This window comes from Peromyscus maniculatus, chromosome 6 (assembly GCF_049852395.1).
Source record: "Peromyscus maniculatus bairdii isolate BWxNUB_F1_BW_parent chromosome 6, HU_Pman_BW_mat_3.1, whole genome shotgun sequence".
Taxonomy (NCBI): domain Eukaryota; kingdom Metazoa; phylum Chordata; class Mammalia; order Rodentia; family Cricetidae; genus Peromyscus; species Peromyscus maniculatus.
The window spans coordinates 56,129,833-56,157,316 of record NC_134857.1 but is presented as its reverse complement, the minus strand read 5'-3'; the positions used below and the strand labels follow the sequence as shown (position 1 = coordinate 56,157,316).

General features: G+C 37.4%; 1 protein-coding gene across 1 annotated transcript; it reads left to right on the top strand.

Moving 5' to 3' along the window:
- Positions 1 to 823: 823 nt before the first annotated feature.
- Serpini2 (serpin family I member 2) lies at positions 824 to 25,601 on the top strand. The gene is made up of 8 exons (XM_006972659.2): positions 824 to 1,290; positions 8,066 to 8,296; positions 9,588 to 9,782; positions 9,861 to 10,053; positions 13,542 to 13,639; positions 17,553 to 17,639; positions 21,003 to 21,092; positions 25,223 to 25,601. Exons 1-8 carry the CDS (start codon positions 1,044 to 1,046, stop codon positions 25,297 to 25,299), a joined length of 1,218 nt encoding a protein of 405 aa, XP_006972721.1. The 5' UTR covers positions 824 to 1,043; the 3' UTR covers positions 25,300 to 25,601.
- The last annotated feature ends 1,883 nt before the right edge of the window (positions 25,602 to 27,484 follow it).

The following is a 27,484-nucleotide window of genomic DNA, read 5'->3' as shown; positions in this document are numbered from 1 at the left end:
CAACTGAAGGTATAATCAGATAGTTGACTTTCTTGTAATTGTCTCAGTGGACTTTTTATGACAGGGGCAGTCTTATGACTGGTTATGATTTTCTACTGCTACTATCCCTATAGTTGTTAATTGTTTAGTCAGAATGTTTGAAGATTTCATTCTTTGTTTTTACTTTACCATTTATATTTGACTGTCATTTTGTTTATTTTAATCTTTCTTCATTTTTTTTTTTTTTTTGGAAAACTGTGAAGTAAGAGTTGGGACATTTTCTCTTAGAAGCAAGACTCATAGAATATTAGAAAAGCTGTTGTTGGGGTAGTCAGAATGCTATGTTGACCTAGAATGCACTGACTTTCCAGCTCTTGGTCTAAAACCCTTTTGAAGTAACCTGAACACAAGTTTCCCTTGAGTCAGTTACAAATGTTCCATTAAAGTCATGGGAAAATAGAGAGGAAGAATCCTAAAGCTAGTTAGAACTGATGAAAAAAATAGAGAGGAAGAATCATAAAGCTAGTTAGAAATGATAATATTCTATGTAGTGTTTTTTTGTTTTTTGGTTTTTTTTTTTTTTTTTTTTTGAGACAGGGTTTCTCTGTGTAGCTTTGCACCTTTTCCTGGAACTCACTTGGTAGCCCAGGCTGGCCTCGAACTCACAGAGATCCGCCTGCCTCTGCCTCCCGAGTGCTGGGATTAAAGGCGTGAGCCACCACCGCCCGGCTTTTCTATGTAGTGTTTTACCGTTGGATACTCAAAGTTTTACTCAAAGTTTTTCTATGTAGTGTTTTACCGTTGGATACTCAAAGTATATATTATGCTAGCTTTTGAAGGAACTTATTACAACCAGTAGTATGAGGGCTTCTCCTATTGCACGATGCTTATACAGCAAATGCCATGAAGTAGAGGCTATCTGTGGTAATAGGACATACAGAATATTCTGTATGTGTATGCATTTGTTCAGGATAGTCTAATAGATGGTAACTCTTCTATTAAACTCACCATGATAAAGTCTGTTTTGAAAACAATACATTTTAAATTAATACACAGAAGTCAAGATGGATAAGATCACATTGTGGAGTTTTCTGCTGTTTTTGTCTGGAATTCAAGCTTCAAGAACTGCGGCTCAAAGAAATGCTGAGTTTGCAGTGGATCTTTATAAAGCTATTTGTTTCTCTCACAAGAACAACATTATATTTTCCCCCCTTGGAACAACTGTGCTTCTTGGAATGGTCCAACTAGGTGCAAAAGGCAAAGCACAACAGCAGATTCTGCAAACCTTAAGGATGCAGGAATCCTCAACAGGTGAGCATCTTACGTGTACCTGTCTATAGATACAGTCAGCTTTAGTTTAAGGATATTAGAGAGAAGCTCAGATCATTGAACTTCAACAGGTGAAAAATAAGCTGAGAGCATACCAAATTATGACCAACAGATAATTATAAATGTATATTTTATTCACTCCTGATTGTTTCCTTTAAAAATATGTAGCAAAAATCTTTATTAAGAAATTAATGCTTATACAGAAATAAAATTCTCTGTATGTCTGTATTTTTCTCTGAACTGTTCGTATACTTCTGCTTATTGATTTTAGTATGATAGAATGGATTCAAAATAGCATTGTATTTCATTTATTCTTGTAGAAAGGGCATTATTTGCTCAACCCTTCTTCAGTAGTAGTTTCTCTCTCTTCTCTCAGAAAAAGAATGCAGTACTTCACCAAGAGACCATGAAAAACATCATCTAATTTATGAGCTTGCTTAGTAGTTTTATAAAATGGTGGAAGGAAGCTCTTAAATACTCCGTCAAATTTTTTTTTTTTTTTTTTTTTTTTTTAATGCGGGTGGTTGTTTTGGAGTCCCATGTGGGCATCTGACATCAAATTTGGACCATCTCCCTGGCCATCTGGCTTATGCTGTCAGTTCATAGTGGTCTCAGTATTAAGCTTTTTATATCACTATCACATAGCACATCCCAAACATCAGAAGAAACATCTGGATTTTTATATCACTATCACATAGCATATCCTGAACATCAGAAGAGACATTTGGATTTTTATATCACTGTCACATAGCATATCAGAACATCAGAAGAGACATCTGGATTTTTGATTTAGGGGTTTAGTTACTACAACCATAATTAATTTTAGTATATTTTCCTTAGCACAGATTATCTGTATTTAGGAATTTGTTTTCCTGAAAATATGGCAGGGCATCCATTGCTCCATTTTCAATAAAAGCAATTTTGTACAGAAGTAGTATTGCTAATAAGTTAATTGAGTTTTCCTTTGTGAATGATGTATAATGAAGATACTGTAGTCATCTTGATTAGTTTCATCAAATCCAAACACACCACTCTCAGAAATATTACATGGTACCCCTTTGAAAAGTAATATATTGCTTATGAATGCATGATTCTATGATAAGCCATCAAAATAGGCCTCTGAAATTAAATTCCAAGATGGATACATCTTGGAGGGAAACATACAAACATGCATGTCTTCAGAATGGTGGGATGTGAACATAGAAATATTCACAGTAATAATAATGAAGTACCTTCAAACACGGTTGTAGTCTATCAGCCACTGCTATGCATGTCTGATGCAAACTAGCATGTAATATCTATAATCACTCCATAAGATGCATATACCTCTGCTGTGCAAAACAAAACAAGGGTTGAGTATTTTGTCTAGTGCTCTTTCCCAAAACAATGTCGTGAGACTCATAAGAGCAATTTCATACTTTCCTTGTAAGAGTTTATATAGATGGCAAACCAGTGAGCATAATCTGCCAAAATATTTCTGCCATTCACACTTTAAGTAACAGAGAGACACATATGGAGGGTCAATGATAAAGAAAAAGAAAGTTAAAAGGCAAAATAATGAAAATAAAGTCTGAAAGATAAAAGTGAGAAAAGAAGAACTGAGAGAAGACACACAGTTAAGAGGCGAGAAAGAGTGAGATAGTGAATGACAAGGAGATGGAGAAACGTCTCCACAGTCTGGAGTGAGACCAGTAAATGGGATTAAGAGTGGAGTGAAGACCGAGACAGCCAGCAGCAGGCAGTGCGGGCAGAGGTATGTGGAAACTGGAACAAAGGAAGACAAACCGAATCTTGTCATTATTGAAAGTTGTCACATTTTGTTCATCACATTTTACATCACATTTTGATTCCTGTATCCATGTATGTATTCACATGAGCATACCTGTGTGTGCATGTGCATGTGGCAGACAGAGGTTGAGGTCAGTTTACTTTTTGAGACAGGACCTGTCACTAACCGTGGAGCTAGACTATTTCACTAGACTGATTGGCCTGCAAGCCACGGGGAGCCTTCCATCTTTATCAGTTCTGGGATTACAAGTACACACTGCAACACCAGCTTTTTTAAAAAAATATTTTTATTTTATAATTAATTTAATTTTACATATCAACCACAGATTCCCCTGTCTTCCCTCCTCCCACCCCCCAGCCTCCCACCCCCAATCCACCCCATTCCCACCTCCTCCAAGGCAAGGTCTCCCCCGGGGAGTCAGCAGAGCCTGGTAGATTCAGTTGAGGCAGGTCCAGTCCCTGCCTCCCTACACCAAGGCTGAGAGCAAAGTGTCTCAGCATAGGCCCTAGGTTCCAAAAAGCCAGCTCATGCACTAAGGACAGGTCCCTGTTCCACTACCTAGGGGCTTCCTAAGTACTTCAAGCTAATCAACTGTCTCACTTATCCAGAGGGCCTGGTCCAGTTCCATGGGGGCTCCTCAGCTATTAGTTCACACAGATCATGTGGTGTTTCCACTAGTTGGGCTATTTGTCCCTGTGCTTTTTCCAAGCTTGGTCTCAACAAATTCTTGCTCACACAATCCCTCCTCTTTCTCGCCAAATGGACTCCTGGAGCTCCACCTGGGACCTGGCTGTGGAGCTCTGCATCCGCTTCCATCAGACACTGGGTGAGAGTTCTATCATGGCAGTTAGGGTGCTCGGCCATCCGATCACCAGAGTAGGTCTTTAAATGGATGTCAAGCGTCAAACTCAGGTCCTCATGTTTATGCAGCCAACATTTTTTGAGCCATCTCCTCAGCCTCAATTTTTGCTTTTTTTTAAAAAAAATAGTGTGTTGAAATATAATATAGCTTGATTCTTGCATATTTCAACATCTCCTTAGACTTAATTTCTTAGATGAATCTCATTAACTGACTTCACTGCTGGCTCTGCCCTTAGCCCCTCAGTAATTTTATTCTTTAAAAAGACTTATTATTTAAAATCACATGCATATGTATGTGGCTTGTGCATGAATGTAGGGGCCTAAAAATACTAGAAGAGAATATCAAATCCTCTGGAGATGAAGATATAGATTGTTGTTAAACACAAAATGTGTTTGCTGGGAACAGAACTTGAGTCCTATGGAAGAAGAGCAAATATTCTTACTCACAGTCTTCTTTCTAGTCCCTCCTCCTACACCACTGATTTATAAAATATGCTATTTGTTGAATTGTCAGTCTTGATTTTTCTTTCCTGCTACCAATATGTGGTCCTTCCTGTATTATTCCACATTAATATCTGGCTTATTCTATAGGGCCCTAAAGATGCATATAACTGCTAGCATACTTGCAGCACTGAGGTTCCCAAGGTGCAGAGTACTTACACGTTACCTAAGCATCAAAGTTTCTGTCCAGAATATATGTTCTTCACTGTGCTGAACACTTGATAATGCTCTGAAAAAAATGTAATTGATTAGTCAAAGGATGCATTGGAGATATTTCTATTTTATCATTGCATCATGAAAAGAAAACCTGGCTCTGGGATGCAGCTCAATATTAGACAGCCTGCCCAGCCTGCTTAAGGTACCAGGTTTAATGCCCAGCACTACAAACAAAGGAAAGAATACTTAGCAAGAATTTCAACTCTAGTTCTACAATAACATTCCTTGTGGTTTTTCCCAATCATGTTGCCTATCAACTTTCCTTACATCTATGAATATTAGATTCCTTACTATTAAAAACAGGGTTTGGATTATGGGATTTGTGTATCATTTGCCTGAAATAATCCATAATTTCAGTCTCTTAGTTTATTTGTGTTTGTGAGTGTACATGAATAGACATGAGGACTTGGAGACCAGAAGACAGTGCTATTCTTCAAAGAGTGCACAGTTTTTTTTTTTTAATTGGTTTTATTTTAAACTTTCTAAACTCTCTCCCTCTGTCTCTGTCTCTGTCTCTGTCTCTGTCTCTGTCTCTCTCTTTCTCTCTCTCTCCCTGCCTCCCCCCACGTGTGTGTGTGTGTGTGTGTGTGTGTGTGTGTGTGTGTGTGTGTGTTTGCATATGGGTAGGTGCACTTGAGTACAGGTCCCTATGGAAGACAGAGGTGTTGGACCCCATGTTGCTGGAGTAACAGATAGTGGTGAGCCACCTGACATGGGTGCTAAGAACTTAACTCCAGTTCTCTGCAAGAGTAGTATGTGCTCGGAACCAGTGAACTATCTCTTCAGCATCCCTCATCCCTCACATACACCCTTTTTTGTGATGGTCTTGGACTGACCTGGAATTTGCCACTAAGATGTCTGGACAGTGAGTCCCAAGGATCCATTTGTCTTTGTCTCCACGGTGCTGAGATCATAATCATGTGTCACCATGTCCAGCATTTTTCTTTTCTTTTTTTTTTATGTTTGAATTTAGGGTCAGACTCAGGACCTTAGGATTTAGTGGAGGAATGCCACTGACTGAGCTACCTCCCTAGGCCCTAGGTCTACTTTTGTTTGTGTGTTTAGATCACATGCACATATAATTCGCCTTTGGATTCTTGACATCAGGAGAACAGAACCAGTGCTAGAATTTTAAAACATTTTCTAAGAGGGCTGGTATACTCAAACCGATTATCCCCATTATTGGTTGTCTTTGGTTCTATTTTAGGAAATTAAACAATTTTTTTCTCATTCCTAATTAGGAGCCATGCATATGTATCTTTTTCAATTTGTGTAAATGAGGTCATTAACCTGTAAATATAATCAAGTTTATCAGCCCAATATTTTTGTAGTCTCCCCGAAACATGTGGTACTTGGTGATAGTTTTCCATTGATCTAGGAGCCCAGTGATTTATTAAAGGTCAGCTCTTTGTCACAGGTTTTTAGACCTTAAGTATATGACATGATTCTATTTGCTCTGGCAAATGAGGTACAGCTATTTTTTTCTCTTCCTCTCTGTTTTCCCTAACATTCCTTTAAAGGTGTCCATAAATTATAAATGCCCAAAAATTACTTTATAACCATCCACTTTGTCTCTGTCATTCATTCTTTTGAATAAGCTTTTGTATTTTTACTGAGAGTCATCTCTGTCACTGCCCAGCTGCCATTTAAAGCTTTATATAGCAGTGAATACCATGTTCCAGAATCTTTGCATAACCAAACAAAAGAGTATAACTTTCTCCATCTCCTTGTATAAAGAAGTCCAGGGTTTTTGGGAATCATAGAAGTCCTCAAGTCTAATAATATGAAATGTATTTTCATATTTAAAAATCTTTTATGCATTTGTCTCTGTCTTCAGAGAACCTGAAGTTTCAAATATAATGCAATGCATTTAGCCTGGCTTCCTGCATAGATGGGCAGATTGTGCCTTTTTAAAAACTGCCGACCAAGGAAGTGTCAGAGACCAAAGCATCACTCCCAGTTAGGAGGGCAAGATGCAAAGCATGTGGAGGCAGCTCCCCAGTGTCAGCTCCATTATTCACACAAAAAAATATGACTACTAGTTTCATAATTAAACCGTGTGTACTCTCACACTTTATCTCCCTTAGATACTTTTAAAGAAGTTTTCTGTAATACTTGTTTTATGGTGTGTGTGTGTGTGTGTGTGTGTGTGTGTGTGTGTGTGTGTGTGTACATTCCTCTCTGTGTGTACTTTTGGAGATTAGATGTCTATGCTAGGTGACTTACTCTATTAATCTCTACCTTATTGTTTAAAACAGGTTCTCTCACTGAACCTAGAATTCACCAACTTGCCTATACTGGATGGGCAGCAAGCCTCAGGCACCCTGCTGCCTCTGCCTACCCACTGTGGGTATGACAGGCATGAGATGACCTCCCTAGCTTTTATGTTGTGATTGAATTCAAGTCTTTTGTCTTGCACAGAAAGAAAGTTACTGACTAAGCCATCTCCCCAGCCCCTCAATAATTCTACTCAATGAGTATGTTTTAATGGTGAGCTGTGATTAAATGGAGATTAATCAAATGCTATCAACTTTCAAGTTACATAAGTGGCATTTCAGTTTTTACTGAAAATGTAACGAAAGCCCAGAAATAACATGTTATAGGAAACAGTTTCTGGCTTTATGACTGAGTTCTAGGATAAAGTCAGAAGTACATAAAAATGTTTGTAGCATTAGGAGATACCTAAGAACTGATGGAAGGAATCATCCGAGCAGACGAGATTCAGAGCCATGTATAGCACTAGGGTCAGAACCACTCAACAATAAATAATCAGCTAGTGGTAATTATTTTAGTTGATTTTTACCCAGTAGCTATTGTTTGGATGGCTACTTTATTCCTGCAGACAGCCGAAATACACATAGATTCCTGAATCTGAACAAATAGGCACTTCTGATTTTTACACAAGCCTAGTGATGATTATAGGGCTTTTCTTGTAAACCTTGAAAGCTGGACAGGTGCAGTTCTTCAACAAACAGCAATCTCTGGAAGCTGAAATAATAGTAACATTGAAAAACTGTTCATTAGTGTCATATCTCCACTAATACTCAACAGTTCCCTCTCAAAGGAGGGGTCTTAAATGGAAATTTCCTGTTATTGAATGATCTAAATGTGATTAGAAAGTTGGGCCTTCCTTCAGCCTGTATAAATTCATAATTTTGTTCTGAAAAAATTAAATTCACATGATCATTCTTTGTCCAGTATCATTGTTGATTTTTCTGCAAAATCCGTATTTTATAGGAGGCAAATGTTCAAAATCTTTGTACTGATTTTCCATAGTTAGTTAGGTCTCAGCATGGAAAACGTGACATGATTGGGAGCATGTGGCCAAATTAAGAAGTTACTGTTTTCATGTTGTTCAATGTGTGAGGAGACGTTATAATTATTTTGCAGGAGAGGAATTTTCTGTGCTGAAGTCACTCTTTTCGGCCATCTCAAAGAAGAAACAGGAATTTACATTTAATCTTGCCAGTGCCCTCTACCTTCAAGAAGGATTCATTGTGAAGGAAGCGTATCTCCATGGCAACAAGGAGCTTTTTCAGAGTGCTACCAAACTGGTGGATTTTCTGGATGCAAAGTCTTGTGCAGAGAAAATAAGCACCTGGGTCGAAGGCAAAACAGATGGTAAAGTTTCCCATTTTCATAAAACTGCTGTTTCCTGTTGGATTCATGACTTTTAACATCCCAAAGTAAAGAATGGCTCGGTATTTCCCATTCTACTGTGGATCAAATGGATCAGATCCTCCATTTCATTTTACTGTTATTTAAATTAACACTAGAGAAACTCAGAACTGCTTTGAAAAATATATTGATTCATGCACTAATTTCAGACAGTCCCCTATTATTCATGGGAGAATTTTAGCAGTACTTTTTGTTGAAGTATTGATTTTTTTCTTAGGTGTGGAAACAGGAGGCCTATTTTTGTTCAGGAATATATTAGATATGTCAGTTCCAAATGTCACTTTTCCAAGTATACTGTAAATATTTTAGTTGATTATGTTAATGTTTAAAAATAATGCTAACAATCTTATCATAGATATGCTAATATAACCTTTAGAACCAATGCAGCAAAAATTACAAAGTCATTAAATAGAGGTTAAGGTCAAGATAGATTTGAGTTCAAAGTTAGAACACTGTGCACTTAGGTTCTTTTTAAACTTAGGCCACTACTACAATATTTCAGTTATTAGAAACTTGAATAACCATGTATGTGATATAATAAACATAAACCAAACCCTTAATAGTATTTTTATTTGATTATGATTATGTTGAAGAAATTTATGATTGTGTGAGTTTCTATTTACATCTTCATAGGCAGATTCAAACACAGATTTGAACACATTGAGACTGTGACTCAGTGGTGAGGATCAGAATGTATAGGGATGTGAAATAAGGAAATAATATTGTTATAAACAAGGAATTGCTTACTGCACAGAGAAATAAGGTGAGGAGAGATTGGTTGTTTTGAAAATGACAATCAGGCTAGCCACTGGTCACTGGTTGCAGCCATGAGAGTAATAAGCTTGGTTGGAACACTGATCTACTGAATCTGGTTGTCCTGATGGGCAGTTTAGCCCTTAGGTCTGAATAACACTGGTAAACACGTGGTAAAACATATTTCAATTCTCCTCTTCTTGTCTGAGGAACAACTTATGGATATCATCTCAACGGAGAGTTCATTACTAGCTCTGTCCACTTTTTCCTAGAACACCCATTTCTTCTTTCCTGGTGTTTCTGTTTGTACCCATTTCTTAGGGAAGAATTTAGCAACATTTCCTTTGGCTCATGCTAGATGATAGAATACCCTGTCAAAAATAGCTCTGTGCAAGACATTTTTGCTTTGGTCTGTTTTAGTCAGTTCCCTTGAATCACTATTTAATTTTTCTCCCTATTATGTTCTCTATTCTATTTATAGGAAAAATTAAAAATATGTTTTCTGAGGAAGAGTTTGGCCCCCTGACTCGTCTGGTCCTGGCAAATGCCATTTATTTCAAGGGGGACTGGAAACAGAAATTCAGAAAAGAAGACACAGAGATGTCAGATTTTAGCAAGAAAGATGGCTCAACCGTCAAAGTTCCAATGATGAAGGCTCTGTTGAGAACAAAATATGGTAATATGAGAAACTACATATATTAAACTATAGCTTTGATAACTGATAAATATATTTAGTGAGTTTTATTTGTTTCAGGTTATTTTTCCGAGTCATTCATGGAATGCCAGGTTTTGGAATTGCCTTACAAGGCTGATGAGTTTAGCATGGTCATCATCCTTCCCACAGAAGATGTGAGCATAGAAGAAGTGGAAAAACGAATTACTGCTCATCACATCCAGAGATGGTTCTCTGAGCTGCATGAGGAGGAAGTGGAAGTGAGCCTCCCTCGGTGGGTCCTCACACTTGTGAAGCAAGCACATTATTCCACGAGCCAACTCCCAGTCTCTGAATTTATATTTTGGCACTAATGCAGTATTTCTGTGGATTTGGTTTGGTTACTTTCATCCTTAAATAATCCCGGGTTCACTAAAGTCTATTATGTACACAACTGAATTTCAGATAATAGGATAGAGACCCACAGGGAGACATCAAGAGGTTTTAATTCCCTCCTCCCCCATTTAATAAAAACCCTCAGTGTACAGGAGAGGGGATTAATGAGACAAATTCAGAGTAGTGACTAGAAACCAGGAGCAGGTCTATCTTAGCACAGGAGTTCAGATTTTCTGCAGTTTTTTTTTTTTTTAACCTATGTGAGACCTTTTTTAACCCAATGTTCACACATGGGAGCAAATTCCATGTGTAAGGCAAACAGACAATGTTTCATATGATAAATATTCTATTTCATGATAATTTAACTAACTATTTATCAAACCAGCATTTTTGTTGCCCATTCCTTTACTTTTAGCTGATATTCCTTTTATAATTTCAGTTTAGGGTCAAGGTAGATGGGAGATGAAACACAACTATGATGAACAATGACTCGCAGTGTATATATTGATCAAGATCATGGTTTGGAATTATAGTGGAATTACATTTTGAATGGAAGACAGAAAGAGTCAACATGTTAGCTTTGACCCAACTGGACCTGAGTTTAAATCATATCTCTTGTCTATATCTTGACCATAAGCTTAGAAATCAAATTTCTTATGAGTGCTTTCTTATAGTTGGAAGTTTTTCTATGTTTTGGCCAGCCAGCGGTAAAATGAAACTTTAGACTCACAAATAGAGCATAGATAGAATATTTTCTTTAATTTTGCCAAACACAAATAGACTAGATATTGTAACTGTAATTCTTGTTCAATAAGTGTTATGTTATATGTAATTTTACTATGTTAAAGTTAAAACCTTCCTTTTTGATTAGACAGAAAGGGGAAAGTGCTATGGGATGTCTTTCTGAATGCTGTGAATATGTGTTGCTCAGATTGGTTGATAAATAAAACACTGATTGTCCAGTAGCCAGACAGGAAGTACAGGCAGGGTAAGCAGACGAGGAGAATTTGGGGAAGAGGAAGGCTGAGTCAGGAGTCACCACCCAGACACAAAGGAAGCAAGATGACAAGGCAGGACTGAGAAAAGGTACTAAGCTATGTGGTTAAACATAGATAAGAATTATGGGTTAATTTAAGTGTAAGAGCTAGTCAATAATAAGCCTGAGCTAATGGCCAAGCAGTTATAATTAATGTAAGCTTCTGAGTGATTATTTTATAAAGGAACATGGCATTACAGAGCTGGGTAGGACCAGAGAAACCTGACTACACTTTCTTCTATGACAATGCTGACTTCCTACCATTTTTGTAGACATTAAAAACTGTGATCTATATTAAGTGACTAACCATGGAAGTCCTGCTTCATTCCCCTTATTCTTGGCTGCAATAATTATGGATAATTAGATATTGGCCTCAGATTATGCTTTTATCAAATGAATGAATGCATTTCTATTTCTGTAGGTTTCACTGGACTATGGTATGAGCAGGACTATTATTTAAATGACTTTCTAGTGATAATTATACATTATTAGACATTGTAATAAGTCTTTAGTATTCTTGTCATTATCCTAAAATTGTTGGGCTATTATTCTAAAAATAGTAGGTATATTAGAACATATAGTTTCTACCTTTATTGCTATTCAGTTTAAAGAGTATGATAAAAAGAATAGTTTTAAAACAATCATATTTAATTTTTTCCAATAGGAAATTACTAAGAATTTGAAAATAGCATCATAAAACTGCAGTTTTCATTAGTAATAGATTTTTAGTTTGCGCATTCCCCACAAACCCTGTTACCTAGGGCTTGGAATGTCTAGCATATTACAAAATACATCCCATTTTGTTAGGAAATAATTTTAGCTCTCTCCCACAGGGTATTCATTATTTTGAAGAAATACAGTGAAGAAATTTAATCAATACTCATCAATTAGTATTATGGTTGAGTTAGACTTATTTTCCATCAAATTTCTAGCCCCCAACTTCAGCTTATGTGTCAGATCCAAGGTCCTCAATCAGCTGTGTACATATGTTGAGGCAAGTGCCTGTTAGGGTACAGACATAGATCTTGAGGTAGGAGTTACCAGGGAATGTCACTGATAAGTAAACATGCATTTCCCTAGGAAGTCATATTTTCTCCTTTTTAAAAAAGTTTGTGATCTCTTTTAAAAATGAAAAAAAAATTCTCTAAGTATCTATGAAATAATATTTAAACAATACTATGAGATTCAGTACCTGTAACTGTCTTGGAACCATGGAAGATCTACACCTAAGAGAATCTCTGAGGTTCTCTGATTAGTGCCTTCTTCATGAGTGAAGGACTCAAGTAAGCTGGATGCTGTACTCTCAATTTATAACCTGATATCAAAAGCACTGTTCAGCTTTAGTAAGATGAATTGCTGAATGGTCTTATTAATAAAAAACCTGGAGCCAGATATGGGGGTGAAAGCTGGAAGATCAGAAAAACAGTGTAATCCGCAACCAGCCTCACCAATTCCTCAGCCTCCAGAGTGAGACTTCCTGTTTACTCATGCCTTATATTCCTTTCTGTGCCCTGCCATTTTCTTTCCTTCCTAGTACTGGGATTAAAGACGTGTATGCTTCCTAAATACTTGGTAGCAAAAGCATGAGATCTCAAGGGCTGGGATTAAAGGCATGTGCCACCACGCCTGGCCTCTTTGTCTAATTTGGTGGCTGGCTCTGTTCTCTGATCCCCAGATAAGTATTATTGGGGTGCACAAATAAAATATCACCACAGGTTGTCTCCCTGATCTCACCTCTCTCCCCTTACCTGATACATCTTGTCCATTTTACTCAGTTCCATTCCATGATTATCCACATGAAGTTTCCACTTAGACATTAGGAATGTCCACAAAATGAATAGATTCACAGAAAATGTGAGAATAAAGAGGAAGGATGGTGAGACATAAATGCCTCTCTGAACATCAGTAGCCAACAAGCTTCCTCTAGGAGTGTTGACTGCTCACTCCTGCTTGCTCATAGTGTTGTGAGCATGTACCAGGGCACATCTTTGTCAGAAAATCTTGAATACAGAAAATTGTTAGAAGGAAGCTTCACACTTCTATCAAAGATGCTAAACAAAGAAACAACTACAACAACAAAACTATTTTTCTTTTCGGGGGGGGGTAATTGTCACTTCAAAAATCATTCTATTCATCATTCCTACCAACAATATAACCAGGAAGCAAGTTATTACCAATGTGGAACCAATTAATGGAACTATATAAAATGATGTGAGACATAAGAACATGAAATTGGGTTGGTGAAAGCCAAAGATTCACAATATTATCTTTGCCAATCCACTCACGTCTCAAAAAAATTTCCTAGAAAATGTGCACAGTGTTTTAAGTCATTTTTGTTCATTTTGAAACAGATTTAAAACGGAGCAAAAATTAGACTTCAAGGAAGCATTATATTCCTTAAATGTAACTGAGATATTCGGTGGTGGCTGTGACCTTACTGGAATAACAGGTATGGTGTTGATAAGTAATTTTTATATGGTCACATTGATTTTTTTCTTGGAATTTTATTATCAGCTGATCTTAAAATGAGAGAGCATCAGTCCCAGCAAGCATATACGTAGTGAATAAATGTCATAACTTGGATGAACCTCCTATTAATATGCACTGTATCTCCCAGGTATAAAGTTTTCCTTGCTGTGGAATAATGCTTTTATACACTGGTTTAATAAAATGCTGATTGATCAGTAGCCAGGCAGGAAGTATAGGTGGGATAAACAGACAAGGAATATTCTGGGAAGGGGAAGGCTGAGTCAAGAGACGCCAGCCTCCCATCCAGGGAGCAGCATGTAATGGCACACAGGTAAAGCCATGGAACACATGGCAACATATAGATTAACAGAAATGAGCTAGTCAGTAGATAGCCTGAGCTAACAGCCAAGCAGTTTTAATTAACATAACCCTGTGTGTGTTTATTTGGGTCCGAGCGGCTGTGGGACTGGCGGATGAGAGAGATTTGTCCTGACCACAGGCCAGGTGGGACACAGGAAAGCTCCAGTTACATTTCCCCAAAGAAATTCAGAAAGCATTTCATAAAGTTGGATAAATATTCTTGCCATACTTATGATAAAACTACGTAAGTAAAAGCATTATGTCAGCTTCTACTCTGCCCCATTTCTATTTCCTTCCTAATGATGGGAATCACACCTTGATGTCTGTCATTTAAGCAGGACAAATAAATCTCAGATGGAAAATCTGGTGGTATTAAAGCATGCAAAGCTTTGGATGATGTCCATAATCAGGAATCAGGAAGGTTACTGTGGACAGAGCTACCTGCAGAGGTCCTTGGGATGACAACAAATAGAGACGGTTGTTCATGCTGACATGTATCTAGGGAATTATGCCTTGTTGGGTTCCTTACTTCCACAGCTATGCCAGACATTCTTTTAGTTCTTCAGTCCTTGAAAAAAACTGACAACTGAAAAAAAATTAACTGAAGAGAGCCATACACACTACACACACTTAAAAAAAAATTTCAGCAGAATTGTGATGAGATAGACTTGCCAGTCTATTTTGTATCACCATATAACATATAGTAGAAACACTTTTTGGACTTTTATGTAAATATCTAGACTTTGGGGAAATATTTGTCCATTTATCCGCTCACCATTCAGTTAGGTGCATGGGTGAGATGGATAACATCTCTGAGTGAAGGAAGTGGAATCCGTTCATAGGTGCCAGACAAAGTCGTTATCACCTTCGCACATGACACAACTACTTGTTTCCACAGAGACATTAGATCTGACTTCTTACAAATCTCTATAGTACCAGCAGGCACAGTCCACATTGAACACTCCAGTAAGATGCTATTTTAGTGCACCCTGGACCAAAGTCACCTCCACAACCCATAATCACCAAGCACTTTTCAAGCATTTCTTCCCCTTTACCTTCTTCCTGGCCCTAGGAATCTCACTCAGTGTACCTTAAGCATTTAAACAGCAACTCACCGTTCAAACTCCAGCAATTTGTAGCTTCCATAAACCTTTTACAAGATGATTTATGAAAATACTTCCAAAATGCTTCATAAAATAATTTGCGCAAAAGAATAACTCCAAGCTGAGAATAAATGTCTAACATTTTCTGCCTTTTTTTCCCCTCTGGGGTTAGCTATTTGAATTATTTTAACGTTTTGGTCCTGCCTCATTGACTGAACACTGACTGGTAGTTATCAGCATAAGCAATTCAATGCTATATTTGCTACTTTTCAGAGCAGTGACCAAATGCCTGCTGTAAACAAACAAAAGAGGATTCTGAATTGGAGGATTTAGCCTGGTTGTTTGGTCCTCTAGGCTCGGACTAGACAAATGACTGCAGAAACATTGGTAGAGGATCTAATTTATCACATCGAAGACAAGAAGCAGAGAGAGGGAAAAAGGCAGGAGTGGGGATACGATCCCCTAAAAACACAATGGCCAATTTCTTCCAGTATCATCTACTTCCAACCTAGCTGAGGGCCTAGCTTCCAACACAGGAGACTTGTGGAAAGACACTTATCTAGGTCACAACACTTGCTATGCTTTCTTATTTTTGTATAATAAAATTTTACCAAAATGTAATGTGAACTAGTCTAATATTAGTGGAACAATTTCTACAAGAAATAGATATTTTATGCTCACATAGTTCAATAATTTGGAATATAATATGTACGTTTGAAACTTTGGGCTTCAAATATGACTTCTTACCATGCTATAAGCTCCTATGCCATGTTCAATAAAGACTTATGTTTTAGGCATCTCCACTTTCTAATCTAAGTGAGATCTTATGTCATATATATATATATATATATATATATATATATATATATATATATATATATATATATGTCTTATAACTTTGGGAAAATAGAAGAATTTAGCACATGGAGAGATGGCTTAGTAGTTAAGACTACTTCCTGCTTCTGCCAAAGACTTGAGTATAGTTACCAGCACCGCAGTCAGGCAACTCACAACTGCCTGTAAGTCTAGCTTTAGGGAATCTGACACCCTCTTGTTGCCTCTCCACACAAGGACCTGCACACACACACACACACACACACACACACACACACACACAGAGAGAGAGAGAGAGAGAGAGAGAGAGAGAGAGAGAGAGAGAGAGAGAGAATAGATAGATAAAAATAGAACAATATTCAAATTTACTTAAACATCTAGAAAGCAATATTCTAGAGTTCTTAATTTAACAATTATTGACTTGTCTTTTCATGAATATTTAAAAGAAATGATAACAAAGACAAAGATACCAATGAGTCTATAGAACTCTTGTTCATTGTTCTAAGCTAGTGTGTCTCAGATTCTTTTCCTAAGCTTTACTGCAGGGGCTGTATTTATAAGACCAAACACCTCAGCCTAATGACCTAGGAGCCATTTGGACTAATTCCATTGCTAATCTGGGTGAAAATTTTCACCTCTCCATTACCTGCCCAGGCTATTAAGTCACTAACTGTGTGCTTTATTTGTGAATCCTGTCTTACTTCAGGGAACTATTGAGGAGAATTTGTCTAGGTGACTCATCCTGAGTGCCTGTCTTATGTATTGGAAAATCCACACTGAAACTTTGGCTTTCCCCTTTCTCCATGTTACAGGTTTCTGTCACTGAGCACACTCATGTCCATTGATTTAAGTGGTGTCTGTAGTAAACCAACTTTGTGCCAGATAGTTTAAAAACTGCCTCTCTTGACTCTGAAGAAGCTAGATATGTTTGGTCTTGCAAAGCTGACTTGACATGATGTTTACTGCATGTCTTCACTTATTAAGAATTTCCTTGTAGGCCACTGTGACAGAAACATTTCATATCGTTTCTACACATGGGTGAAGAGGGGAACCCTCAGAACACATGTGTAATAGAGCAAATGTAAGACACTGTCTTACACGGAAACATTTATCCAGTTTTTAAAGAGCACAGCTCAGAAGTGATTATTTGGACAGATGACATAAACTACTTTAGACTTTTTTGACCTAACCAGTCTTGAAGGAAAATGGATTTCTTTTTAATGTCAGATCAGAACTGAATCTATAATTTAAAAGACAAGTTGGCTTTGAGGTCGATCTTTCAGTCTTTCTGTAGATTGTGGCAAAGTGAAAAGCCCCCTCTGTCCATTCAAATCTCCCTCATAGTTGGGTATCTGATTAGAGGGTTATACTTTCAGTCTTCACCTTTTATGTCTGTGCAAACTTGCCCTATCTGTCTATCTTTTCATGAATTTCATAGTTAAACCTAAGCACACTTATCTCCAGAAAACTGACTACATTGGAGAGAGTTCATTTGTTCAATCATGGTTTCTGTATATTTGAACATGTAATTATTTGAGGACCAAGTAGTAATGGCTTTGATTTTAACTGTCAAATAATCCTTCATGTTTTCATCAGAGTCATCTGAAGTCTACGTCTCCAGAGTCATGCAGAAAGTTTTCTTGGAGATAAATGAAGACGGAAGCGAAGCTGCAACATCCACAGGTAAAACAAATGACTTCTTGAGAAATGACAAGGATGGTGGGCAGGGTGGAGGCTTGGGGTTGTTCTGCCCCATTAGGACTTTTCTTTTGTCTTCTGCTGTATAGAGATAGGAAGAAAATGGTGCTTGTGTATGTTGTACATACATCTTTTCCTCTATGCATAACACAAAAGAAAATTATTTGATTAGCAGTTCAACTTCATCTATTGATATTTTCTTATGTGCAAATTGTAAGCACTACCAATTAGCCCAAAGCATCTGGGGAGAAAATGTCAGGACTCAACTATGAAATCCTCATGGTTAAGAGTGCTCAGTATTACTGTCTTCTTTAATATCATTCTTAATTATATTAACTTAGTGATCACCTTTCTAATTTGATTCTTGTTATTATCTCAGTAGTAGTGGCTCAAAAACTTAGCTGCATATTAGAGTCACCTGGATAGTTTAAAAGAATTCTTTGATCTGTATTGCTGTAGATGAGATCCAAGCTCTAAGATCTCCTTAAATTTCCCGAAGTGATCCAAATTCACAACCTAGGAGAGGAAGCTTTGACTTGGGACTTACAGGCTGCCCTAAATACCACACATACAGTAGATAGACTAGCAGCAAGAGTTTTGCCTAGGGACTTATTAAAAGGGTCAAATTTCAAGTCTCATTCCAGACTTTCTCAGTCAGATTCTAGGTGTCTGAACTCACTAGTTGGTTTGAGAGTACACTGAAAGTTAAGAATAACCTCTCTTCTGCACTTCATTGAACAAATGTTATTTTGAATAGTAACTTTGTTGTATGTAAATAAAGCTTGAAAAAACAATTGGTGGAAGCCTTGAAATGAACTAGAAACAAACAAACAAAAAGAATTAGTGGCTCTCTTGTTACTCTATGTTAATTCCCCAATACTACTTGGATTTAAAGCATTAACCAATGCTTTAAAATGTGCATCATTTAAAGGGTATTGTTGAAAATCACTCCCAAATTCTATTTATTTATTTATTCATTCATGTATTTTCATTTTACATACCAACCACAGTTCCCCTTCCCATCCCTTCTCCTGTTTTCCCCCACTCCCCAACCACTCCTCCATAATGGTAAAGGCTCCCATGGGGAGTCAGAAAAGCCTGGTATATTCAGTTGAGGGAGGACCAAGTCTCTCTCCCCTGCATCAAGAGTGAGCAAGGCATCCCACCATAGGGAAAGGGCTCAAAAAATTCAGCTCATGCACCAGTGATAGATCCAGATCCCACTGCCGGGGGCCCCTCAAACAGAGCAAGCTACACAACTGTTTCCCACATGTAAAAGGCCTAGTTTGGTCCCATGTAGACTCCACAGCTGTAGGTCTAGAGTTCATGAGTTTCCATGAGCTTGGTTCAGTTGTCTGTGTAGATTTCCCCATCATGAACTTGACCCCTCCTTGCTCATATAGTCCCTCCTCCCTCTCTTCAATTGGATTCCCAGAGTTCAGCCTGGTGCTTGGCTGTGGATCTCTGCATCTGTTTCCATCACTTACTCGGTGAAGGCTCTATGATGACAGTTATGGTATTCACCAATCTGATTACAGGGATAAGCCAGTTCAGGCTCCGTCTCCACTATTGCTAGTAGTCTTAGCTGGGGTCATTCTCATGGATTCCTGGGAATTTCCCTAGTACCAGGTTTCTTCCTAACCCCACAATGGCTCCTTCTATCAAGATATTTCTTTCATTGCTCTCCACCTCCACCTCTCCCGCTCCGTCCTTCCCCCAGCTCAACCATCCCTTTCCCTCATGTTATTTCATAGTGATACATAGTACCATGGATTTTGACATCTAGGTGGGACACACTGGGCTATCATTACCATTCTGCCATCTCTTGAAGGAAGTTGTATTGCTCTGTTCAAGAAACAGAGGTTGCAGAAGATGGACTCTCTCAGTCCTCGGAGAAACCAGCGCTATGTATTCGAGGTTAATGGCTCATGAACACAACATTTCACCTACTTTTACACAATACTGAATGAGTTCCCATCCATTAGTGAACAATCCTTTAATTATATTAGTGAAGGAGAAGGTCCTGAGATGTAAAGTCACTTGCCTGGGGTCATGCTGTTAATTGACAGAATTTGAACTGATATCAGGTTCCCTGGTTTAAAGCTCAAAGCCATTTTGCTATTGCACAGTGCCTCTCACTGTGAGGCTAGAATTCTCCAGGAGGAGGATTATGCACTCATTAGGAGATGGTAATAGAAGTCAGCAGATATCCTGATGAATCATGCCCCAGAATAGCCTCAGAATCTGACTTTGAAGGATGTACTCTGGGGGTTGTTCACGAACAAGCGAGGAACAAAAAAGTTTTCACTGAAAATGAAAATGGGAGCAAAATTGACTTTACTTTTCTGATTTATCTCAGTAATTCAGATGTGAAAAATCCACAGGTAATTTGGGTGGCATTGTCATGGTTATTCTGTATGGAAGAGTGGCATTCATGTCATTTTTGTAAGATTGTATTTCATTGTTTTTTTCAATTTTGACCAATGCATGTTGATTTCCCCCCCCTTGGGCCTGAACAAAATTTTACAGGGACATTGAAAGTAAGATGCAGTTTACATTAGGCTAGAAATGCATTTCAGAGACCAGGGCATCAAAGGGGAGCTTCTCAGGAATTGCCATTCTCAGATCTCACTCTAGCCTACTCAGTCAGATCTGAGATGAATAGAACCTGAGATGAGTGCAAACACGTTTAATCTAGGAAAAACTTTGGCCACTGAAACTTCCCATGTTACTGACAAATGCCACATAAGCTCAAATAATGTGAATTATTACAATAAGTAATTGTAACTCAGCAAGTATCTGTTCCTAGTTTTTTGATGAAAGTCATATACACATATATAATGCATATATACAATATATATATATATATAAATGTATAATATATAAATTTTAAAAGCTCTGAGCTCACAGAATAATTCTGGAAATGTAATGTAGGTAGTTTTGAACCCAGATGCACTTTATTGCCATACTTCACAGCTTGAAGTATGGCAATAAAGTGCAAACATGTCTGGAAAGAAATTAAAAGGTGAAGCATTTTAAGAACAGATCATGTAATGTAAATAGTGGGCAGAAAATTACTATTGAAAATATGACATTTTGCATTGCTTCCACTAAATTGAATCTAGTATTTGGTGTTCTTCCTCATTGAACATAAATGTGAAGTCAGAATGAATTCATGAATGGTCAAATATTTAGTCCCATGCACAGTGATTGAAAAGTAATTACAAATTTCTTTGCCTTTAGGATATATTACATCAAAATCCATTTGTCTGTGAAAACTATTGCAATATATTTTTTACGAATTTCTTGAGTGTGAACATCTAAATGACTGCTGTCTCTGTTTCATAGGCATCAACATCCCTGCGATCATGAGTTTGACTCAAACTCAATTTCGAGCAAATCATCCATTTCTGTTTATTATGAAGCATACCCAAACAGGTAACTCTTTTTAAAATTTCTTAGCAGGTAGTGTTAAATTAAGCTGTCAGCTGTTACACACGTATCTGAAACCATGTTTTCTTTCAATGGGCGTTTGCTCATTGTATTTTGTACTCCGGTTATGGTATTGTAAGATATGATGAGAGTTCGAGATCGGGTAGCGCTAATATGGCTTCTGGCACAGCTGTTCCATGTGTTCAGCTAGCATCACTTCCAGCAGTTATTTGACTAATAGGGATTTAGAAACTCAGAGAGAGAAGAGTTAGCTTGCATCATACCATACAATTAAAGACTGGTAAAGTGGCAAATGAGGTTAACTTGCTGTGATGCCACAATGGAGTGGATGGAAATTGGGAATTGTGGAGTTATGTACAGAGAGGCTCATAGAGGCTCCGAGAAGGAAGGTGGGACCAAACGTCACTTCAGACCTCCAGAGGATTCACTGAGGCATAAAAGGGGGTGTGATGGTACAGTTGGCTGTGTGGCATAATGTCAGAACATGGAAACCCAGGTTGTCCTGATAGATTGTCACCACTTGTTCTTATGAAAATAGCTGCCAGAGTGTGAAAACACTGCAGAAGGATCTTTAGGGCATCCTTAGGATTCTAACAGCAACAATACCCTGTGAGAGTCACAAAACACAGAAGAACAGAGGGTATTTTATCCAGCCTGGAGTATACTAGAAAGCTGTGGAGGAAATGTCAATTCCTCTACACACTGTGACTGAGGACATGGTGGCAGATCTCTGCTCACATTCCAGCTCCATTAACAAGTCAGCTCATGTTGCTCATCATTTTAAGGTATATATTTCTGTTAAGTTAGAAAAGAAATCAGTATTTAAAAAATAACCTAAAAAAACACATAAAGCTTATTTATAACATGCTTCCTAGTACACAGTAGGCTCTCACTGAAAAGGAATCAAACATAAATAGCAATAAGCAAAGGACAGATAACTGAAAAGTTTCTGTAAACTGGTTCATAAGGAAAAGAGGCACAGTTAATATGTGACTCTGAATTTGTTAGGTTAACTAAAGGTTTTGTTACTGGCACTTTCTTATTAAGAAATTTTTTATTCATTTTACATACTAATCACAGATTCCCCCTCTCCCCTCATCCCACCCCTTCAGCCTTCCCCCAAAACCCACCCCCATTCCCTCCTACAAGAAAGTAAGGCCTCCAGTGGAGAGTCAGCAGAGCCTGGTACATCCAGTAGGGGCAGGTCCAAGCCCCTCTCCGATGGTCAAGCTACTGGTATTCTTAAGGGTTACACTAGTCTCTTTGTCTAACTCTAATACTAATATTAATATTAGTCTAATACTAATACTGGTATGAGTGTTAATACTAATGTCTAATACTGATTCCAGTGTGAGAACTGAAACGGCTTTAAAATCACTGATATTGTATTAAGACAATTTCAATCCCAGTAGTAGATGTCATTATTAAAATACATTCTGAATATGCTATTTGATCTATAAAACTTTAACCATTGAACAATCTTCATTTTTTATAACTAGTATATCTAATTACTGAGTATGGACAACAGCAAGAAATGAGTCTACACTGGGCAATATTGTATATGCAAATGACATCTAGAATGATTATATTTCCTTAATTGATGATTTGTTCTAAGGCAGTGTAATTTCATAATTTTATCTTGTATGACAGCAGTGAAAATTTAAAACCCAAAAAGATCCATATACTTGTTTATTTGTGATAATGTTTAACAATTAAACCTTAGCAACAATTTCTATGATTATTATTGCAATGAGGCCTTCTGAAGCAGGGTTATTCCTTTAAAGTATTGCTTAATATAAACAAAATCTCATATATTAGGAGGTATGGGCTGTGACATAAAATTTAGAATAGGGGCTGAAGAGACTGTTTGGTGATAGAGAGCAGTGGATGCTCTTGTAGAGAAGCTGGGTTCAGATCTCAGCATACACATGGTGGCTCACAATTGTCTTTAAATCCAGTTCCCAGGAATCACACCCCCTTTTCTAGCCTCATATACACACCACACACACATAGTACACATACATACATGCAGCAAACACTAATCCACATTAAAAAAAAAAACTTTTTAAAATCTTTAAAAATTAGGAAGTGCTAGTATATTAAAGCAGTTTGCATTTTGTGATTTATTTATTTTTATCTCATAAATGAGACATGTTGACTTAGAAGATCATGAAATGGCTTAAGCTTTACCCAAAGTATGTATATTCAGTTGACAGTTTCTCAAGTATGTAGGCAGATGACTTTAGGTTTGTACAACTAATTTTTAATCTGGATTTAAAATTATCACATACTCCACTTGTAAAAATTCTTTATGTTATTTGGATTTTCATACTAAGTGGGTTGTATATTGCAGTATATTTATCTGCAGTTGTTACAGTTACAGGAGATAAAGGACTCATTTGCTTTTCAAAGCTGAGGGAGCAGAACAGTTCTATAGACTTCCAGACGAAAATTGAGAAGGATGGTACATGAAATGCACATTTCTGAGGAAGTAGTGAGTCATAATTTTCAAGCTGACATTACTCCTCAGACAAAATTTATTGCATTAGAATTCTTCACTCGAGCTGAAAGAATCAGCAACTTGAATAATATTTATGAATAAATAAATTGGAATCTAACCATATGTTTTGGCAATGCTGTGGATTTTAATGTTAGGAGTTATAAACTCCATCTGATGGAGAGCTAGAGTAAACATTTTAGTTAAATAAAGAGGACACCTATGTAAGAAAGAAAGAAAACATAAGTGGTATTGACTCTTGTTCCTACCCTGTACTTGCATTGCTCTTTTGTTAAGAGACGTTTCACTAACCCTCAGAACTCTGTAGTGACTGTAAAGACTCAATTCAAAGTATGGTTCTCTATGGCGAAATGAACAGATGGGGAACACCGGGACAAATATTGTTTGTGAAGTGTTGTACACTGCCATGTTTAAATTTTAAATGATGTTTTTACCTATAAAAGTGACTTAAAGAATTCCTCCCAATTTCTGAGAAGTTTTTTAAGCCAGAGCATTATGAAGACACAAGTTACCGGTGCTTCCCATTGTGACTAAAAGCATTATTCATCCTGGGAAAGGTGCATCCTTATCGATCAGAAAACTAGGTGTTCATTTTATTTTTTCGACATAATTTTGCAATTTTGAGGAAAAATATAAAGAAAAACATCAGTTTAAGATTATAGCTCCATCCATGTTATTAACACTCTTAATACTGTGTCTATCTCTTCTTGAGATTATAATACAATTATAGTATTTCTTCCTTCCCTTTCCTCCCTGCAAACCTATCCATTTACCCCTCCTCACTCTCCCTCAAATTCATGTCTTTATCTTAATTGAATGGCAAGGAGTTAACTAAGCATAGGACCTTCCTGCTGTTGTTTCAAATATATCTAACTGCATTAATTAGCTTTAACTGAAGCAAAAATTATTTTACCACTTTTTAAAATTAACCTTCATTATACCTGCAATTAAGAGTTTATGGTGGTTGTCATTGACGCTCCTCCACTTCCCTTTCCCAGGTGAAATGCAAGGTGAATAGTTTTGATGCAACATTAATTCCTAGTGTGTCCTCTAGTTCTTTTGTCCATGTCACTGCTGAACAGAGAATGGATGGAAACAGGTGTTTGCATTTGAATTTGATACAATATCATTTTGCTGAGCACTTGAAAGTACTAGTGATATGAAAATATTGTCTTTAGCAGTGAAGTATGCTTTGATTCAGAGCAGAAGGAGTTTTGGGGAACTGCACTGTTAACCCGAGGCTGTTATTCTGTGCATAAAAAGATGGCTGCCAGTTCTTCTGACTTGAAGCTGCACCGTGCTCATCACCATTTTATTATGCTGTGATTGCCTGGTTGGGTTCTATATTTAGAAAAACTCTCTCAGGAAAAACAAGATTAATGCATTTTCCATGACAAACTGTTGTAGGGTTTTATTTACTTTTCAAACTACCAAAAATGATTAATAATGATCTAAGTGTTTTAGACAAATAGGGAGGTTCTTGCTGCCAGATTTCACCTGTAGAGAAAAATGAGTAAAGGATTGTTAAATCATTAAGAATATAATTATTGTCTTTTTCTACAAAAATTTCTAAATCATCTTTTTTCTTTTTTTCTAGAGTCAATTTTATTTATGGGAAGGGTGACTGATCCTGATATCCAAACAGTGAAGGGGAGAGATTTAGATTCACTATGAATAAAAATCATGGTCTCCAAATACAAGACAACACTTGGAAAATGGATGATTGGTGAAATGTCATCATTTTGAAAAATTTCTAACATTGTTCTGATTAAAACTGTGCCTATAAAGTAACTGAAGATGGATATAAATCTTTTTCTTTTGATGTTTTTCTAAAGCACTGAGATTATATAAAACATAAGCAAATCCTAATCAAAAAATCTAAGATTTTTCCACATTGAATTTATGTGGGCTGATAGTTCCATTGTGAAAGTGCCTGAAAACCTAAGTTCAATCCAGAACCCAGGTTTAAAAAAAAAGAGAGAAAAAAAACCAGCCAAGTGTCATGGTGTGCTTATATTGTAGCATTGGGGAGGTAGAGCCAGGCTTTTCCCTGAGACTCACTGGGGAGTCAGATTAACCTACTCATGGAGCACTAAGCCACTGAGAATCCTGTCACAACAACAGAAAAGGTAGAATGTGTCTGTAGAATGTCTCACTAGGTGCTCGTCTGTCTTCACAGGTATGTGCCAAATGCACACATACAGAAACGTACACCCTCCCACACACAAACATGCACACACATATACACACAAAATTGTATGTAGGATACCTAATGCAAAGACTTCACTCTCAGATTCCCATTCATGACAGTTTTATCTAGACCTTAGAGGGGTAAAATCAGAAAGAGTCTACATTGTGGATCCCTCTCTAACGTGTGATATAGAGACCCAGTGTAGAGACAGTGTAGGAGTTTTGTGTATTTTACTAATCTTGTTATTCCACATATCTGTCTTTTTAATAGCATATGAAATTTATTATCACTTTTCCTACTGATTTATTCTATAGCTATATGTGGAAGTGAGAAATGCTGAGAACTTTGAAAAACCTTCTCAGTTTTTTAGATAAAAATGGCAACCAAAATAATGTGATTAGAGAGGATGACCTTCCATAATTTTTGAATATCTAGCTAAGGTAGCATTGGAACCAAGATTGCCCTCCATAAAGAGCCTTTCTCCTTCCTTTCTCCACCTTTTGACCTCTTATTCCCCGCCCCCATATAGTTCTGTTTCTATTTGTAATCATATGTATTTATCTATACATAGTATTTAGATTCTGCATATGAGAGAAAACATGTAATATTCACCATTCTGAATTTGGTTTATCATACTTAACATGATATTCTCCAGTTCTACCCATTTTACTGAAAGTGACATAATTTCATTCTTCTCTAAGGCTGTTTAAATTTTCAGTGTGTACACAAACCACATTGCTTTTATCCATTTGCTCATCTATTGAGGAACATTTAGATGGATTCCATTCCTTTGCAGTGTGTGATAAACAAGGATGTACAAGTATATCTCTGCTATACTCACCTAGATTTCCTTTTTTAGGAGATTAAAAAATGGAATTAGTCGTCTGAGTGTGTGTGTCTGTATGCATATATGCACTGTGTGCGTGTGTGAGTGTGTGTGTGTGTGTGTGTGTGTGTGTGTGTGTGTGTGTGTGTATGTGTACACCAACAGAGGACAGAAAAGGGAGTGTAGTTCCTGGAGGTAGAATTACATATGATTGTAGCTGTCTGATATGGTTGCTGGAAACTGAACTCAGGTCATCTAGAACAGCAGCAAGTGCTTGTAATCACTGAACCATCTTTCCTGTTCTATGATTTTGATTCTTAAGGGAGGGAAAAAAGAAACACACACACACACACACACACACACACACACACACACACACACACACACACACACAGAGAGAGAGAGAGAGAGACAGACAGAGAGAGAGAGAGAGACAGACAGACGACAGACAGACAGACAGACACAGAGACAGATAGAGACAGAGAGACAGAGACAGATAGAGACAGAGAGACAGAGACAGAGAGACAAAGAATGAATCAGAACAGGAAAAAAGGTGACCAGTGAGATAGTGAACACAAGCAGACACACCAGTATGAAAACACTGTAAAAACCATCATTTTGTCTAATTGCAGAAGGTTTTGAGAAGCTTGGTTCCTGCTCTCATTTGCTTGACTGTTGCTGAGGTAATACACTGTGCTACAGGATATAGCACATCATTGAGGGAAACCAAGGCAGTAGTAGCCTGGCGGCCAGAACAAAAGGAGAAACCATGAAGGAACACTGCTTGCTGGCTTGCTCAGCTAGCCTCCTTTGACACGCAAGGCCTACCTGCCTAGGGATAA

What these genes read in the sequence shown, in the direction of transcription:
- Serpini2 (XM_006972659.2), top strand. Translation starts at nt 1,044, where the DNA reads ATGGATAAGATCACATTGTGGAGTTTTCTGCTGTTTTTGTCTGGAATT. An exon ending in GGTCGAAGGCAAAACAGATG is followed by an intron (nt 8,297 to 9,587) that starts GTAAAGTTTCCC and finishes TTCTATTTATAG; the next exon opens with GAAAAATTAAAAATATGTTT. An exon ending in TCTGTTGAGAACAAAATATG is followed by an intron (nt 9,783 to 9,860) that starts GTAATATGAGAA and finishes TATTTGTTTCAG; the next exon opens with GTTATTTTTCCGAGTCATTC.